General features: G+C 46.5%; 1 protein-coding gene across 21 annotated transcripts in view; it reads right to left on the bottom strand.

Annotated features, from left to right (window-relative positions):
- The window catches only part of HDAC5 (histone deacetylase 5), a 1448645-nt gene that overhangs the window by 148817 nt on the left and 1282695 nt on the right, over positions 1–17133 (bottom strand). For all 21 annotated transcript variants that reach the window (XM_078645209.1, XM_078645212.1, XM_078645222.1 and 18 more), the window contains one exon: positions 3568–3687. In XM_078645209.1, the coding sequence (XP_078501335.1) occupies positions 3568–3687 (120 nt within the window). The remainder of the gene's footprint in view (positions 1–3567; positions 3688–17133) is intronic.

The raw sequence follows: 17133 nt of genomic DNA, 5'->3' as shown, positions 1-17133 counted from the left end.
AGATTGTGAGCATTGAGACAAGAACTAGAATGTGTGTGCAGAGGGGTGGGTTTTGTCACATCTACAATGATGACATCAATAGCAATGAAAGGGTATAGAGTATGGTCTGGTATCACAGACAAATTTAGGGGCTGATTATGATGTTGGTGGGACTGACACCGATGGCAGATCAGTGTAGCTCTTTTTCACAATAGAGAGTGAGAGAAGAGCAAAACAGTTGCAGTCTACCGTTCGTAGTCTAAACACTTATGAGCAACCGCTGCCTCGAGAATTCTCCTAGGGAACTCAGGATTTGATTTCTAAAAAAATATACTCTGTTGGGAGGTGTTGCCTTATTGTCACATTCGTCAAATGTTCAGCACCACAGAATTACCTAGATGTCCCACTCCGACCGCCGCACAAGCGTCCAATGAAAAATTGATGTTTCAGACTGCCCTGTGGGTGGTCGGCTCCAAATAATCAGGTAGGAACTGCCTACTTAAGGGTGGGCGGTTCCAGAGCAATATGGTGCGCCAAACATTGTAATTAGGCCCCAAGTCTTTAGACAAGGTTTGAATAATGCTAGGGTACAATGGCCTCAAGCCTCACAAACACAACAACACTTGATGGCGATGTTTTCGAGAGAGATCATCACTCAGGGTGTGGGTCTCAGTGTGCATAAGGGTATCAGTAACTCTGGTTACAGTGCTCTAGGGTGTATGCACAAAGAGGCATAAAAGGTACTCCAGGTACAAGGGGTAGCAATCGCTCAGCATGTGTTTATCAGCTTGAAGTGGATCAATGCACACAGTTTCTAGATTCAGAGAATGCACAGGAGCACTAATCACTTAAGATCCAGAACAAACTTGGAGTGGTGCACTCCCAAAAAGTTTTTTCAATAATTCAGGTTGACTTGTTTCTTTACATCAAGTAATCCTTTATTTTCAATTTCATCCAACAACATGAGCCCCAGCCAACGTGTTTCGATCATTAAAGAATGAACTTCTTCAGGGCTGAAAGTTACAATTCATAAATAACATAAATAAACATACATATATAGTGTGACTCAACATGATACAATGTTAAACAACAACAGATACTAGTGGTGAAAAAAATCAAAAATAAAACACACAAAAATAGACAAAAGATCACCTTGTTGTGTCCCAAGGTGAGTACATTATAAGCAGTTAGCTCCACTGGACTAACAAGATTTCTGATATATACAATGTTTGTGAAACTGTAATTAGAAATTATGGCCTACTATTATTCATTATGGGCAATGATGTGACTATAACCAGAGTATCTATAACATCGAAAGGATACGGTGTCACACAAGGTGCTTCTCCATCGCCTAAAGGAGGTGGGAATAGGGGGAGGGGCTTTGACATGGTTGGAGAGCTTTCTGTCCGGGCGTTCTCAAGAGGTTAGGCTGGGCGCCCACACATCCACCCATAGGGAGCTCAATAAGGGGGTGCCACAGGGCTCATGTCTGAGCCCCACACTTTTCAACATATATGTGGCCCCCCTTGCCAACCTAGCGAGATCTTTCGGGTTCACCCCTGTGTCGTACGCTGACGACACCCAACTCCTTTTTCCCTTTAAAAATCTTACGCCTGCAGTTAAAAGATCATTTGCAGATGGCATGAGAGCCATTGCAGACTGGATGTCATCAAACTGTCTGCAGTGTAACGTCGGGAAAACCGAAGTGATGTTGTTCGGTCAGGCGATGACACACTGGTCATCAGACTGGTGGCCTTTAGAACTGGGCCCTGTCCCTACCCCCAAGAGTAAGATCAGAAACTTGGGAGTATTATTTGACCAACAACTTACCTTCAAGGACCACGTTAATCAAGTAGCCGGCACCTGTTTCCGTGCTATAGGGATGCTAAGACGTGTCTTTCCCTATCTTCCGGATCACCACAGAAAAACTCTGGTGCAGGCGCTGGTTATTAGTAGGGTTGACTACTGCAATGGATTGCTCCAAGGAGCCAACGAGGAGCAACTCAAGAAATTGCAGGTCATTCAAAACACTGCCGCAAGGATTGTCGTGAATGCTCCTCCCAGGACACCATCTTGCCCCCTACTGTCTCAGCTTCACTGGCTCCCAGTGAAGAAACGAGTTCAGTTCAAGACTCTTTGTACCATACACAAGAGCCTAATGGGGATAGGCCCTAAGTATTTCACTGACATCTTTCAGCCTTACATTCCAGGACGCTCTTTGCGTTCCAGCAACCAGCAACTTCTTAAAACACCCAGAATCAAGAAAACCAGACAAGGTGGCCGTGCCCTGGCCCACACTGGACCCATATTATGGAACTCACTACCGCTTGAACTAAGGTCAATCACTAACCATTTGATGTTCAGAAAAAATCTAAAAACCTATCTGTTTCCCAGCTACTAACGCTACTTCATTCCTGAATACATTGTTACTCTTACCTCCATCTGCAGTTATAGCGCGGAGATACCCCTTCGGGGGTCTAGTCAGGCGCTCTATAAGCAAATAAAATAAAATAAAATAAAAATTTACCTGTCCTCCAAGATTGACCATCCTTAAGTGTGTCTGACCTAGATGGACTCAGTGCCACAAACATTGTATATATCAGAAATCTTGTTAGTCCAGTAGAGCCAACTGCTCATAATGCACTCACCTTGGGACACAACAAATTGATCTTTTGTCTATTTTTGTGTGGTTTTTCACCACTAGTATCTGTTGTTGTTTAACATTGTATCACATCGAGTCACACTATATATGTATGTTTATTTATGTTATTTATGTATTGTAACTTTCAACCCTGAAGAAATTCATTCTTTAATGAACGAAACACGTTAGATGGAGCTCATGTTGTTGGATGACATTGAAAATAAAGGATTACTTGATGTAAAGAAAAAGTCAACTTGAGTTATTGACATAACGTTTCGGGCGTGCACCACTCCAAGTTGGTTCAGTTCCTATTCTGCGTGGCAGTTGGCACCTAACAACGGCAGGTGCAGGAGTTGCACGTGCACACCAACTCTCATAACGTGTAGATAATTTAGAAGAGGAGTACAGCAGGGAAGTGCAGCTACTGCGGTCCGCCGTTGCTCGCCTCATTCCACTTAAGATCCAAGTCACTTGTGAGTTGATTAAAAAGCCAATAATGGGTCTCCATATTTTTCAGTACATGTTCCAGCTTTTGTACATGAGGACTGTTCATGAACAAAAAAACTAATGCAGTCAAACAGAGTGGTTAGTGCACACTCTGAATCTGTAGGCTGCTCAGTGATGGTCTTTGAACTGCAAGGATTCCAATCCTAATTTGAGAGGGCCACCAGCGGGATCATATACAGGAGGAAGAGACGTGGATTAAGGAAACAATAGAGTGACGTCCTTCAGGAGATGTCAGCACAGATACTGTGTTTGGATACATATAATGTCCCTTTTCAAGTGTAAACATATAAGAATATCTAGAACCAGTATTTGGGGAAACAATGTATGCAGCATATCTGAAGACCTGGATTTCGAAACATTTCACAAAGGACAAGAATACCTTGTAGGATATCAATCAATGACAAAAAATATCCATAGAAATGCATGGGGGTATGGCTCACCTCTTCTGGTGCTCCACTGCCTGGGAAAAAGTTGCCATTGTCATAGCGATGCAGTGAGATGTAGAGCACATTGGGATTGCTGTAAAAGGCTTGTTGGGTGCCATTACCGTGATGAATATCCTGCAGAGAAACAAGATTGTAGTTAGATCTCCAAATACCCTTGTTGTTGAGATGTCCTCATCGGAAACTACATTGCAGAGCTTAACAGATCACTAACACAGGTAAACGTAGCATAATGAAAAGGAGGCAGTCAAAACTATTCTGATGGAAATTGTTCAGAATATTGATAAAAAAGATAATTGTCAGTCAATTTAGAATGGTTATTAAAGAAAACCAATTAAGACCTGTTAAACTACCAACGGAATATAGACTATACAAAAAAATGAAAATATAAATTCATCTCGTTGCACTGACATGTGGGAATGAGAGAGATGTCACAGAAATATCAACAATTTGAATTACAGTTAGTACATGCATGGTTTTCCACAGTCTGAGTCCATACTCGGAGTACTGCAATTTAAGGATCAACATTTTTGCTTATTTTGAAGCACAACCAATTACATAAAAAGCTCCAAACCCTCCCCCAAAAATTCCTTTGATAACCATCTGTTCTGCCAATATTCTTAAACAACATTTTCTGCTTTCTGCCATTATTTCCACCATTACTAATGAAATAAATATGTAATTAACATTTGGGGTAGTCTGTCGCCTTATGTTTTATGGAAGCTGTTTTCACTCTGTTGGAAAAATACAAATCGCAAATATAACGACGATGTTGATTTTAAGTCAAAGTCCAACTTGCCCTATTCTTCAAAACTTTTAAAAGACAATGTTAAACCTTTGTTGAGAATAATAACCTCTCAAGTGATCACCATGCAAGCATTCTACCCAAAGTACTGAATCGTTTGTTATATTACCTCTGTGTGATGGTCCACTCTTGTAGAGTCAGAGCCCTAATCTTGTTAGATCTTTTATCAGCCTTTGAGACCTTACCCCATAAGACTTTACTTAACAGGCTGTAGGAATGTGAAGTTAACAACACTGTTCTAGCCTGGTCTCTAGAGTTTTCAATACCGCAGACATGATCCAAGACGATGTTACAGTGCTTCAAAGTAAAAATGGAAAGGCCTCAATGCAGAAAAAATAATTTTCGGACTTTTCAAACTTCAGTTATGACAAACAAATAGACAAAAAAAGAGTGCAAACAACTTGCAGGCCGGACAGTTACATCAAAGAGAATGTGATGAAAGGTCTTGTATGATTAAAAAAGGGAATCCTTGGCACAAGCTTGAAAAGGATTGGTTAACGGTAAAGGGGTTGTTGCCTTAATTGTTTCCAATTGTAGATCGGTTGTGCTGCGAAGAGTTTCCATCTATCGGAAAGGTATTAATTTGTTTTCCACATAGTTAGGGACGTTCAGTTTCAGACCTTTAAAAATAATGCAGGCAGATCTATTAAGTACAAGGAACATGCAATTGGAGTCACCCGAGTTAAACAAGTGCAAGTGAGATCCAATTACCCAATAGAACTTAATCAGCTGAAGGGGCGATACTATTTACACCTAAAAACATTTATTTTTAAAGTTATGCTGATGAGTTTTTTTTTGTTATTAGCCACGGATAGTAATAACATGAAGTTCTCCATAAATCACAGTCATGTACAATATATAATTCTCTGGTTTGTTGCATAATACGTAGTTATTGTTGCATTTGACAGACGGTATCTCAATTTCCGCCCCACCCCCTAGTCCTCCCCCCGCAGTGACTGGTGAACATAAGTGCTGTGTCCGGGCGCCCGTACCATTAGGAGGAACCTGGTCATTGAAACTACGGGGAACATTTGTTACATATACGTAGTTATACCGAATTTTGTAATGCATCAGTCCCATCTCCCCCCGGTACCCCATCAGGCAGTGGTGAGTAAAGAACACACATACTGTGTGAGGTCATGGACTAGGTGCGGAGTCAGTTACAGACCGTGGAGGCTCGCATATATTTCCTCTCGATTCGTTCCATTTCCCCCAGATCCTAGACCACTTCCTGGGGCAGCCTCTGTGGTTATAAACTGCTTTTTCCGCTAACATTGCTGCGTCCATGTCATTTTCCCATTGCGTCAATGTAGAGGTACTATACCCGATCCCCAATTCCGGGCAATATATTTCGCTTCGCAAGCTCCATTCCAAGTGTCACCCAGGACTGCATTGCTAAGTTAAGGTCTGTGGGCTTCCAAATATTTAGCAGGCAGCATCCAGGATCTGGCTGGACCTCTACTCCACCCACCTCTGTGATCTCATTCAGTATTTGGGCCCAGTATACTTGTATTCTGGGACAGTCCCATATTATATGGAAATACGTTCCATTGAGCCCACAACCCCGTAAACACAGTGGATCAGGTGTATGTCCTAGTTTGTGTAGCAGGGTGCATGAATAGTATACGCGGTGTAGCACCTTAAGTTGGATTAATTTCAACCGGGACGGATAGCTGCCTCCCTTGCTGACGCTAACACGTCCATCCAGTCCGAGTCTTCTATGTCTCCTAGCTCTACCTCCCACTTGCTACGCAGCACCACCATAGGGTCCGGTAGGTTGTTCACTAGTTTGCGATATGTCTGTGAGATAGCCTTTTTGCCCAGGTAGTCGGTGAGGAGTCTATCCTCAAGGGGAGAGGATTCAGCGGGTGTGGTGCCCTGTGGAATTGCACTTTGCAGTGCATGCCTAATTTGGATGTAGCGATAGAATTCAGTATCTGCCATCCCGTATCTTTCCTGTAGGGTCGCAAATGATACAATTTCTCCCTTATTCCATAGGTCTCCTATCTTAGAAATCTTGATAAGATCCCATTGTCTAAAACCCTTCGTTTGAGCTAGTGTGCCTAGACGGTGTGTATCCCATAGTGGGGTGGCCAGTGTAAGTACTCCTTTCCATCCCAGTGCTCGTTGTGCCGTGTGCCAAATTTTAACTGTGCGCGCGGTGGGCCTGTGAGTGTATGACGTTTTTTGTCTGTGTATAGGTCCTTCATCAGTCGGTCTACAGGAAGTACTTGTCTATCGAGCCTATTTGCGGATCAGTTTGTGGAGAGTGAAGCCATTGATTTATTATCATGAGCTGTGCGGCCCAGTAGTATAGTTTAAAGCTAGGTAGGGCTATACCCCCATCGTACCAACTCCGAACTAGTTTGGTATGTGCTATCCGAGCCGGCTTACCATCCCACAGCAAGGAAGCGAGTTCTGCATCAATAGCTTTAAAATAGGAAAGGGGGACTGGGAAAGGAGGGTTGTGTTGTGCAGCCCGTCCCAGGAGTGTCAACGGGAGTGCCCTCCAGCGAGAAACATGTCTTTGTAGGGGTTTTGCTAGATTCTCTTCCATAAATATGGATTCTTGCGGGGTTGCATATATACCTAAGTATTTGAGCCCCCTAGTCCCTGTTTGTAGCGTACAATCCGGGGGTAGTACCGGCAACGGACCGCGCAAGGGGTACAGTAGCTATTTTGCCCAATTTATCGTGTAGCCGGACATCTCTCCGTAGGCTGTGAGGACATGCTTTAGTGCCGCTATGGAGTTTGTGGGGGATGTCAGATGTAGCAATACGTCATCGGCGTAGAGTGATATATGATCTTCCCAGCCTTCCTCCCATGTGATCCCTCGAATTAATGGTTCTGTGCGTATTCTCGTTGCCAGTGGTCCCAAAATGAGCGCAAAAAGGAGTGGGGAAAGGTGCACCCCTGTTGCGTTCCCCGCCCTAATGTGAATTCCCTGGAGAGATGCCCGTTAGCTACCACCTGGGCCAATGGGTCTTTGTAGAGAAGTTTTACCCAGGCGCAGAATTTAGGGCCGAAGCCCATCCGCTGGAGCACCGCAAATAGAAACGCCATTCCACGAGGTCAAACGCCATTGTGGCGTCTAATGAAAGGATGACCGCGTCCCCCTGTAGCAGTGGGAGGCGGTGGAGCACCCCATTTAGCCGCCTAAGATTAAGGGAAGTGTTACGTCCGGGCATAAAGCCGGATTGGTCCGGGTGGATCAGGGATGTGAGGTGTGGTTGCAGTCTAAGTGCTAAAGGTTTTGCCAGTATTTTGGCATCCGAGTTCATTAGCGATATCGGACGGTAGGAGGACGGCCGGTCTGGAGGCTTCCCTGGTTTATGGATTGCCACTATAGTGGCCCGTCTTTGGTCTCTGGATAGAGCTCCCTGTGACAAGCAATCATTGTACAAAGGGAGCATGTGTGGGGTAATCTTTTGGGCCAGTTTTTTATAGAGTTCCACCGGTATACCATTTGGTCCCAGTGCCTTTCCGGTGTGGAGGGCCCCCAATGCTATCCCGACATCCTCCACCATTAGCTCGGTTTCAAGTGAAAGTGCGTCTTCAGGCGACCGTGTAGCCAGTGGAATGCTGTCGAGGAAAGTTAAACAGTCCTCGACTGTCATGGAAATATGCGATGCATAGATTCTCTCATAGTATGTAGCTAGTTCTTCTGTGATTTTAGGGGGTTCTGTGGTGGTGGAGCCGTCCCCTAGAGTCATCTGGGCTATTCATCTATTCGCCTTATCTTTCTTTTCGATCCAGGCTAGCATTTTCCCCGTTTTGTCTCCTAACTCGTAGACTCTATGCAATGTATCTGTATGCCTAGCCCTCGCCATATTTTCTGCGTAAGTGTGATATTCTTGTGACGCGTCGTCAGTGGGGTCTAATGCGTGGGCCATTTCCGCCCTGTGTACATCGGATTCCAAGGAGTCCATGTGTTCTCTATGTTCCCTCTTGTGCCTGGTGATTGCAGAAATGGCTTATCCCCATAGGACCGTTTTGTACGCTTCCCAGATTGTGGAGGACGAGGTCACTGATGCCAGATTTTCCTCGAAATAGTGTTCTGTGGTAGTTAGTAGAGTTTTAGCTATTTTGTGGTTCTGTAAATACCCGGGGTATATAGGGTAGATTATTTGCCTCCTAGGGAGGTGTGCGGTGTAAGTAAGGCGAATAGGGGAGTGATCCGATATTCCTCTTGGTAAGTGATCGATGGCAGATATTTTCTCTGGAGGGATAGCTGATGTCAGTATGTAATCAATGCGGGATAGGCTGTTGTGTGCGCCTGAGTGGAATGTGTAACTACGCTCATCCGGGTGTTTCAACCTCCATATATCTGTCAGCCCCATCGTGGTTAAAAAGTCGGTAAATAGTTGAGTGGGCCGGTGTGAGTCCCTAGGGGGATTCCTATCTATGGTGGCATTAAGTACCGCAAGATTAATTCCCCCTCTGGGAGAGTGAGTAATTTTCCAATGTCGTGGAAGGTTCCTTGATGCAATGTGGGGGGTATATATATATACCGATACGATGTTGTACATGTGGCTTTCCCATTGGCAGGCGATTGCAGCAAAGCGACCCTGTTCGTCCTTCCACGTTTGTTTGATTATCAAGGGGGAACTTCTATGTATCAGGATCCCCAGCCCCCGGGATCCAGTGGAAAAGTCTGCGTGCACTGCCATTTTGAAGCCCCAACGATTTAGCGCTTTGCAAGCGGATCCCATTAAGTGTGTCTCCTGGAGCAGAGCTACTGTAGGGGTGGTTCGCTTCAAGTACTGTAGGACCAGTCCTCTTGATTTTGTGCCCCAAACCATTTACGTTCCAGGAGACGACTGTTAACGAGGGGAAAACCAACCGCTGTACCTGGGAAGTGCTGTCTAATGGGTCACTGTCTGGCATACTGTCTGAGGGATGAGTGTGTCCTATCTACCGTCCTGCAAGGGGCGTGCGGATTGGAACGTGTACCCTTTCTGGGCCAACTGAGTTTTGTTTGTACCAATGGGGTCGGAGGTGTGGAGTCCACCCATACCGTGACGACGTGGTGTCCGTGCACCCAACCTATGCCATATCTATGATCATGGAGAAAAACCTGGAGAAACCGTGATTCTTGAACCTGCAAACAAATGCATACAAACAATGCATAACTGTAAATCCCTTCCCCCCTCCCTGCCTCCCTTCCCGGTGGATCCTGAACTATCCACCTCCCCAAGTGAGCAGAGTGCTTATGGTCCCTTAAATTTTACATAATGCTGGAGGATGAGACCCCAGTGGTTCCGGTGAATCCCCTTACGGAACTAGTCCCCGCCTGGTTACTTAGTTACGATATCTCCTACCTCGTGTCGTCTTCACCAGGCAGTCCGAAATGTCTTTATTCCGCCAGTATCGATAGTACAGTCAGGGCGGATTCAACCCACCCATCCTTATTAACTCGCTCCCCAGTAGCCCCGGTCCGACATCTTCGGATACAGTCTAAACCGCAGTTCAGGCTCTGTATCAGCAATGTGGTATAGCCTGCAAAGGGAAAGTCCTCAATGTCCATCAGTCCCACTCTGTGCACCGTCCTCCGAGTCGCCGCGGGCTGGTCCACGATGTTTGGGGCCTCTCGCCGTCCTCCAGCCGTCAAGCCAGTCTCTCGCCTCACCCGGAGTTTCAAAAAACAATACCTTCCCGTCAGATTCCACTCTGAGGCGTGCGGGAAATAACATGGAGTACTTAAGTTCTCTGTTGCGCATTTCTTTCTTTACCTCCACGGAGCTTCTTCGCTGCTGCGCCACTGCCGCTGTATAGTCCGGGTAGAAGGTTATTTCGACAATGTCGATCTTGACTGGGCGGGGGCAACCCGGGCCGCTTGTAAAATGGCATCTCGGTCCCGGAAGTTAAAGATGCGTGCCAAGATGGACCTTGGCTGCTTTCCTGGGTGTGGTTTTCCCCCTGGTACGCGGTGGGCCCCTTCCACCGAAAAGAATTTGGCGAGGCCGCGTGGTTTTAGCTGCGTCAGAATGAGGTATTCTACATATAGATCAAGGGCCTGATCCCGGATCGTTTCTGGTATGCCAAACAGGCGCACGTTGTTCCGTCTGGACCGACCTTCCTGTTCGTCCAGTTTAGATTTCAGCGCCATATTATCTTGTTCTAGTTGAGTCACTCTGACCTGGAGATCCGCAGTGTTCGCCGAAAGATCTTGCGTAGTTTTCTCGACTTCCCCCAAGCGGTCCGACACTTTTGCGAGATCTGCCCGCATGAAGGAGACATCCGTAGAGATGGTGCCAATCGCTGCCTGCATTGTTTGCAGCGTCGCCATGACTTCTTTCAATGTGATGTCTCCCTGTTCGCCGGGTTTGGGGGGCACGTGCGTGGAGGGCTGTGGCGGAGCTCCTTTTCCGGCCTCGGCACCGTCTTTCTGGTAGGCAAATTTGTCCAAGCGAGGGGCTTGTACCTGCCCCCTCGCCCCTCTACCGCTCATGGTGTCTGCCCCCTGAGGTGCGCGCCGGGACTTCCTTCAAGCCACCAGGGCTGCTGCTGTGCACCAAAATCCCTGGGGCAGGGGGGAGGGGGGGATATTGGGGTGGAGGGGAGGAAACATCCTCTTGCCCCCTGCGCTGTGATATCGTGCCTGGGCCCGCGACAGTTGGCTGACGCGGTGATAAAGTCGATGCTGGTGTGGTTATGCCGTTGTAAGTAGCGTTGCCCCCGGTATGAAGCGAGGGGGGGGGCGAGGGTCCCCCAATGGCAGTGGGGCCCCCACCTGCCCGCCGATCGCCTCCGCTAATGGCCCAGTTCTTGCTTGTGCCCACTTACAGGTAGTGCTTGCGGTGGGCGCCTCGAAGTACCTAGCAGTCCCTCCGTGTTGAAGGTGGTTGGTCTGTGGCGGTATCAGTAGTATTGTGCGAGGCTAGCACTGCAGTCCGGCCCATTCTGGCGGCGGCCTCGTAATGACCTCTCCGCAGGACACGCTCCTCTCGGCCTCCCTCTGCTACTCGAGGTCCCGGCTCCGGCGGGCGGACCAGGCCGCAATGCCGGCTGCCTGTTTTCTCGGCCTGTGGTGGGACCCGGGCGCTGGGGAGCGGCTGTAACGGGAGCGGAGGAGCTCCGGTGAAGAAATCTGGCGCTGGAAAGCCAGTGCGGGGCACTTCCCGCTACCGGATGGTAGCGGGAAGTTCCCAGGTTCCGGAGCTTGACTAGGCTGCTGCCATCTCGGCTGGTCGCTGCTGATGAGTTTAAACTCATCAGAAATATCCACTCCCACGAAGAGAACTGCACTTTTGCTGATCACCGAACGTAGATTGATTTCAGGATGTGTGTAGGAAAGCCTCCTTTTCTGCGTGGTGGCGCCAGATATTTCACCTTTTACTGGACCTCATATTATTGCTGACTTTGGAACTCAGTGCACTTTAGCCATGTTAACCAGTGGTAACGTGTCTGTGCGCCCTAATTAAACATGTTGTGACATATTCATAACTGGTATATTTAACACTTAACTATACGTCCCTAGTACATGGTCAAAATGTACACAAGTGCCTGTAAATTAAATGTTACTAGTGGACTGAAGCATCTATTGTTCCACCAACTACAGTGATAGTGTAAAACATGGCTTCCGGGCCACCAGAGCAGAAGGACTGCAGCACTGTAAAAACTGCAATTCAACCTCTCAAAATAAACCCTTATGACAGGTCAGAACCTCCCTTTTAAATATTATTAAGTCACCCCATTGTAGGCATTGTCGCCCACAAGGCAGGCTGCATGGAATTGAAAAGTTGGACATGTAGAAATTTAATGCCCACATGTCCTTACAACAACTAGCTTTCCAAAAATATTTTTTGCTATGGCAGGCATAGTTGTTCTATGTAGAAACCAGTGTACAGATTAAAAATCTTATTACTGTATTTAGGAATAGGACTAACAAGAAAAATAATGCAACAACTCTTTTTAATAGTTATTTTAAAAAAAAAACAATTCAATGGTGACATCGGATACTAAATAAACATTACAGAACAGTAACTTTTAGAAAGTTACATTTTACCTGCCTGAAAATGCTGGAGGCTAAATTTGCTCTGCTCTATTTATGGGTTCCGTAGTAGTGTGCTACTCACCAAAAAAGCAGTTTGACGCTTCATCAGGGGTAGTAGGCGCTATATAAATGAAATTACAATACAATATTTCGGCCAGCCTTTGAATAGGTGTGAAAAATTTGCAAAATGATTCCATGGAGCAAACAGGCTGACCTGAATGGCCAGAGCTGACTTCTTTGTACCCGACAAAATATGTAGAACGAGGCTCTGAGCATCCTTTTTGACTTTACAGTGTCAAATCCTGCTTGAATTTCAAATCCAACTTGACAGATCTACTGGGGTTTAAATAGAACACTGGGGGTGCACTTGAAAGGAAGGGAAACAAGATGACAAAACAATTCTTGTGTATCCAGTGACTGGTTGCTGGAAAACTCTTCCTTTGTTCTACCTCACTTCTGTCTCTGGTTTTATTGTGGGTAGAGTGACTGTTGGAAACTACATTTTAGTGCCCGGGAGGTACTGTAGAATCGGTTTGTGTAAGCCTTGGACGGGAATGTACCAATTTATCTTTCAGGTTGCAAGATCTTTTAAAGGCAAACCTAGGCGGTGACATCCGACAAAAAGACACACCTTTTTAAAAAAAGTAAATAGGCAAAGGGGAGTGGGTTGGTACTACCTTATGAGAAATATAAGGACTATCTACGTGGATTCTAAGAGAGAGTTAGTCTACACCCACAAAGAATAAGCCTTTAGGAGCAGGACTTGTGTGTTGATTGATTCAGTTGAAATGTGAACCTGCACAACACTGTGATCAATGTGCAGGTTCACTAGACCTTCCTTTAAAAACCGGGACATTTTATTGTTTTAGGAGAGTGTGTTGGGATGCCGGATTAGTCCTTCAAAAACGGGACCGTCTGAGCACTCTTGCAGGACGCCCGAATAAAACACACTGAGCTCCTTGAAACACAGACACATTAACTACACCGCCTACACGCAGGCGAAACATGCCGACAAGGCGGACCCGCTGCTAGCGCGCATACTCCGAGATGACCCCCCCATACATCCCGATACATGAGATAACCACTAGAAATGGAGACACAGTGGACACACAACAAGACAAAAACAGCCTTCTGTGAACACTACCAAACTCTGAACCAAGCACCCTCTCGCTAGTGGTAGAGGCCCTTGATGTTTTTTTAGCGGATGTACCATTCCCTCAACTTGCCAAGGTGGCGCAGTACGCTGTCTCTGGCCCTATTACAAAGACCGAAATCAAGGCCGCTATTAAAGGCCTGCCCAGGAACACGGCCCCTGGTTTGGATGGCCTCCCGGCTGAATTCTTTGCTAAATTTTCAGACTCCCTGGTACTGCAGTTAGAGCGTTTGTATAATACCGTGCTGGACACAGGATCCCTGCCCCCACCACTAGGCAGGCATTGGTAGTGTCCCTCGACAAACCAGGACACTCGACGGCAGATCTGTCGGGTTACAGACCTTTGTCCTTACTCACAACCGAATATAAAATACTAAGTAAGATCATTTCTGGCCGCCTACTTCCTTATCTACATGAGTTAATTCACCCAGACCAGTGCGGGTTTGTGCCGGCGCGGAGTACTTCACTTAATATTAGGAGACTGTACCATGTCATGGCAGCCGCCCCCCTGGAAAGGGGTAACACAGGGTGTGTCACCCTGGATTTGAGACAGGCATTCAACATGCTCAGATGGGACTACATGTTTTGTATACTCAAGAGATTCGGCATACCTCCGGATTATCTGAAGTGGGTTAAACTCCCTTATACAGACCCCACTGCGAGAGCTCGCACTGGAAGTCACATCTCAGGGGAATACCCGACTGGTAAAGGCACCCGTCAGGGTTGCCCTTTGTCCCCACTGCCGTTAGTGCTGGCCTTGGAGCCGTTGGTCCATAAGGTGCGACTATCAGCAGCGCAAATATATAATACATCTGGGACAGACAACACACGCAGTCTCCGCGAATGCGGACAATATTATTTTGTATGATGACCTAACTCTCGCACCCATTCCGGACATCTTCGCCTCTTTTGCGCAGCTCTCAGGTCTTAGTATAAATGATAGCAAGTCTTATGCTTTCTTTTTTCACCAAGGGGAATGCCCAGAGGCGATCCAGTTCGGCTCCCACTCCTTAACCCGTCGGCGCGCACACATTCAAATACCTCGGTATGCAGGTTTACCGAACTGCGCCGGATGTCATAGAATGTAACCTGGGCAAGGCTATAAGATCTCTCCATTCATAGGTCCCCTTCTGGTCCTCTCTACCACTTTCAGTGATGGGTCGAGTGGCGATTTAAAAAATGGTAGTCCTACCCAGTCTACTATACTTTTTTACTAATCTACCGGTTGTGATACCGACCCCGATTCTCAACTCCCTGAACACTACACTCTCCCCCTTGATTTGGGGGAACAGCCGACGCAGAGAGGGTCGAGCCAAGCTGCAGTTGGACATCGATAAAGGAGGACTAGGCGCCCCGGATTTTTGTGCATACGGTTACGTGAGCCAACTACAATGGCTCTCCTACTAGTTGGCAGGGCGCAACTTACATAAAATCGACTATACTCCAGCTGACAAAGACCGAGGGCGTCTGCATAAACTGCCCTTACCGCTGGCTAAGATCCCGGCTGATGCAGCGACGTTGCTGCGCACGACGCTCATGTACTCGAGAAAATCCACACATTACACGCGCAGTTGCCTTCCTTATTCTGACACCACAACACTCATCAGCATCTCTACCCCCACCGGCCTCTTCACTAAAAGGCGGCTGCTTTCCTGGACAGAGGGTGGGTTGGCCACAGTGGGCTCTCTATTTGATGAAGGTACACTTATGGATCATGGTAACTTTGTCAGACGAAATGGAGTGACTGACGCGTTATATTTAACACATGCTGTAATCCTGCAATATGTAAACAAGCATTGGGCCCCCCATAGAGAAGAAACCCCTCGGCATGAAATGGTCTTTATGACCTACCAAATGGGAGAGGACCGTCATCTCACTAAGTGGCTAGACAAAGGCATTACTACTCACACTAGAATCCCACTGAGGGACTTGCCCAACAAATGGTCCACGGACCTTGGTACAGACCTGACAGATAAAGACTGGAGCAGGACCCTAGAATACCCTAAGAAAATCCCCCGTAACGCCAAATTCAAATTAATTTAATATATGGTTTTACATAGAGCGTATCTTATTCCACACCGGCTGCAATGCATATTCCCAACCACACAACACTGCTGCCCCAGATGTAAATTAGCGGATGCTGACTTACTACACATGCTGTGGCAGTGCCCTGTACTCACACCTTATTGGTCAGAAGTGATTGCTCTGATTGAAGCAGCAGTGGGGATTCCTGTCCCGGGCACACCCGGAGTCTGCCTCTTAGGACTGATACGACGCCCCAAGACACAAAGTACAGCTTCGCTTGCTCCTGGCTAAACGCTCCATCACAATGAGGTGGAAATCGGTCACACCCCCACACCTATATGGCTGGCACGGAGAAGTGGTGAGATGGGGGTGCGCAGAGAGCGCTGCTATCCGCCGGGAGGAAGCCCGGGGACTGCGCAAAAAGATTATCTCTCTAGACTGGGATAGTATTCTGGAAGCGTTCAAGGCCCTGGCTTCGCCGCCTGTCCCTGTAACTCGGAAGTATTGGCAGCTTTGCTGCCCAGCCCCTCTTCCAGTTCCCACTAATATTGATTTATATACCCCGCAGACCTCGCACCGTACTGTATATATATATATCTTGAATGTTTGAGTGTAGCCGGGAGTAGCTAGCAGAACACCTCGACAAATAATTCATAAGTGGATGGAGACAGACGACGTTGGGGTAGGGAGGGAAGGAGGGGATAGTTGCATTCACGTGATACACAATCTTCTCTATTGTGGAGCAGAGCAGTTATGCCGCAGTGCTCTGGGACATGGACTAATTTGGAAAAATCTGGATTCTGGATGCACATGCTATGTCCTTGTATGCTTAATGACCCCAGCCCAGTCTGCACTGCGACTTTATTGTGATGCATAAATGTGTGTAATTGTAATAAGTTGTAACTAACTGGATGAAAACAGAAAATTAATAAAATGTGTTTAAAAAAAAATAGCACATATGAGGTAAGGTGACCAGAATTTTAAAGCCAAAAACCGGGACATTTTCACAAAAATAGAAGGACTACAATTTTAATTCAAGCGATAAGAGCACTCCTCAGCAGAGAATTACAGAACAGGCAGTAAGAACATACAGAAAATGCAATTTTTAAGCCCAGTAGCTTGCCTGTTAATTAAATTGCTTTCTTGAAGCAACTGCTAACTATCCCTGATTTGTAAAACATAAAGAACCCCTCCCACCGTTTTCAGTCGACTCTCTCTAAAAACGGGGACATGAGCTAAATTTATTGAAATTTGCTGGGACAGCTGGTTAAAAACAGGGACCGTTCTGGCAAAACGGGGACGCCTGGTCACCCTAATATGAGGACGTATCTGCATGAGCAAAAATGTCCTTGTAACGTTTACGACCACTTCTGGATATTACAAGTGAGCAGGGAAACCATCTTAAGGTATTTATTTATAAAGTTTTGGGCACTGGTGAAAACAAGTTTCCTAGCTCCAAAATGGTTTCACTAAAACCTATGGTGTTTGGTACCAAACACCTCATATTACTAAACCCACCCTGATTCCAGTGTTGCATTTATTAATACCTGCACCCAGGGGTACCTTAGAGATACGCCCCAGAAA

This window comes from Lissotriton helveticus, chromosome 5_1 (genome assembly GCF_964261635.1).
Source record: "Lissotriton helveticus chromosome 5_1, aLisHel1.1, whole genome shotgun sequence".
NCBI lineage: Eukaryota > Metazoa > Chordata > Amphibia > Caudata > Salamandridae > Lissotriton > Lissotriton helveticus.
Note: the sequence above shows the minus strand (reverse complement) of the source record. Positions and strands in the feature narration are given on the sequence as shown.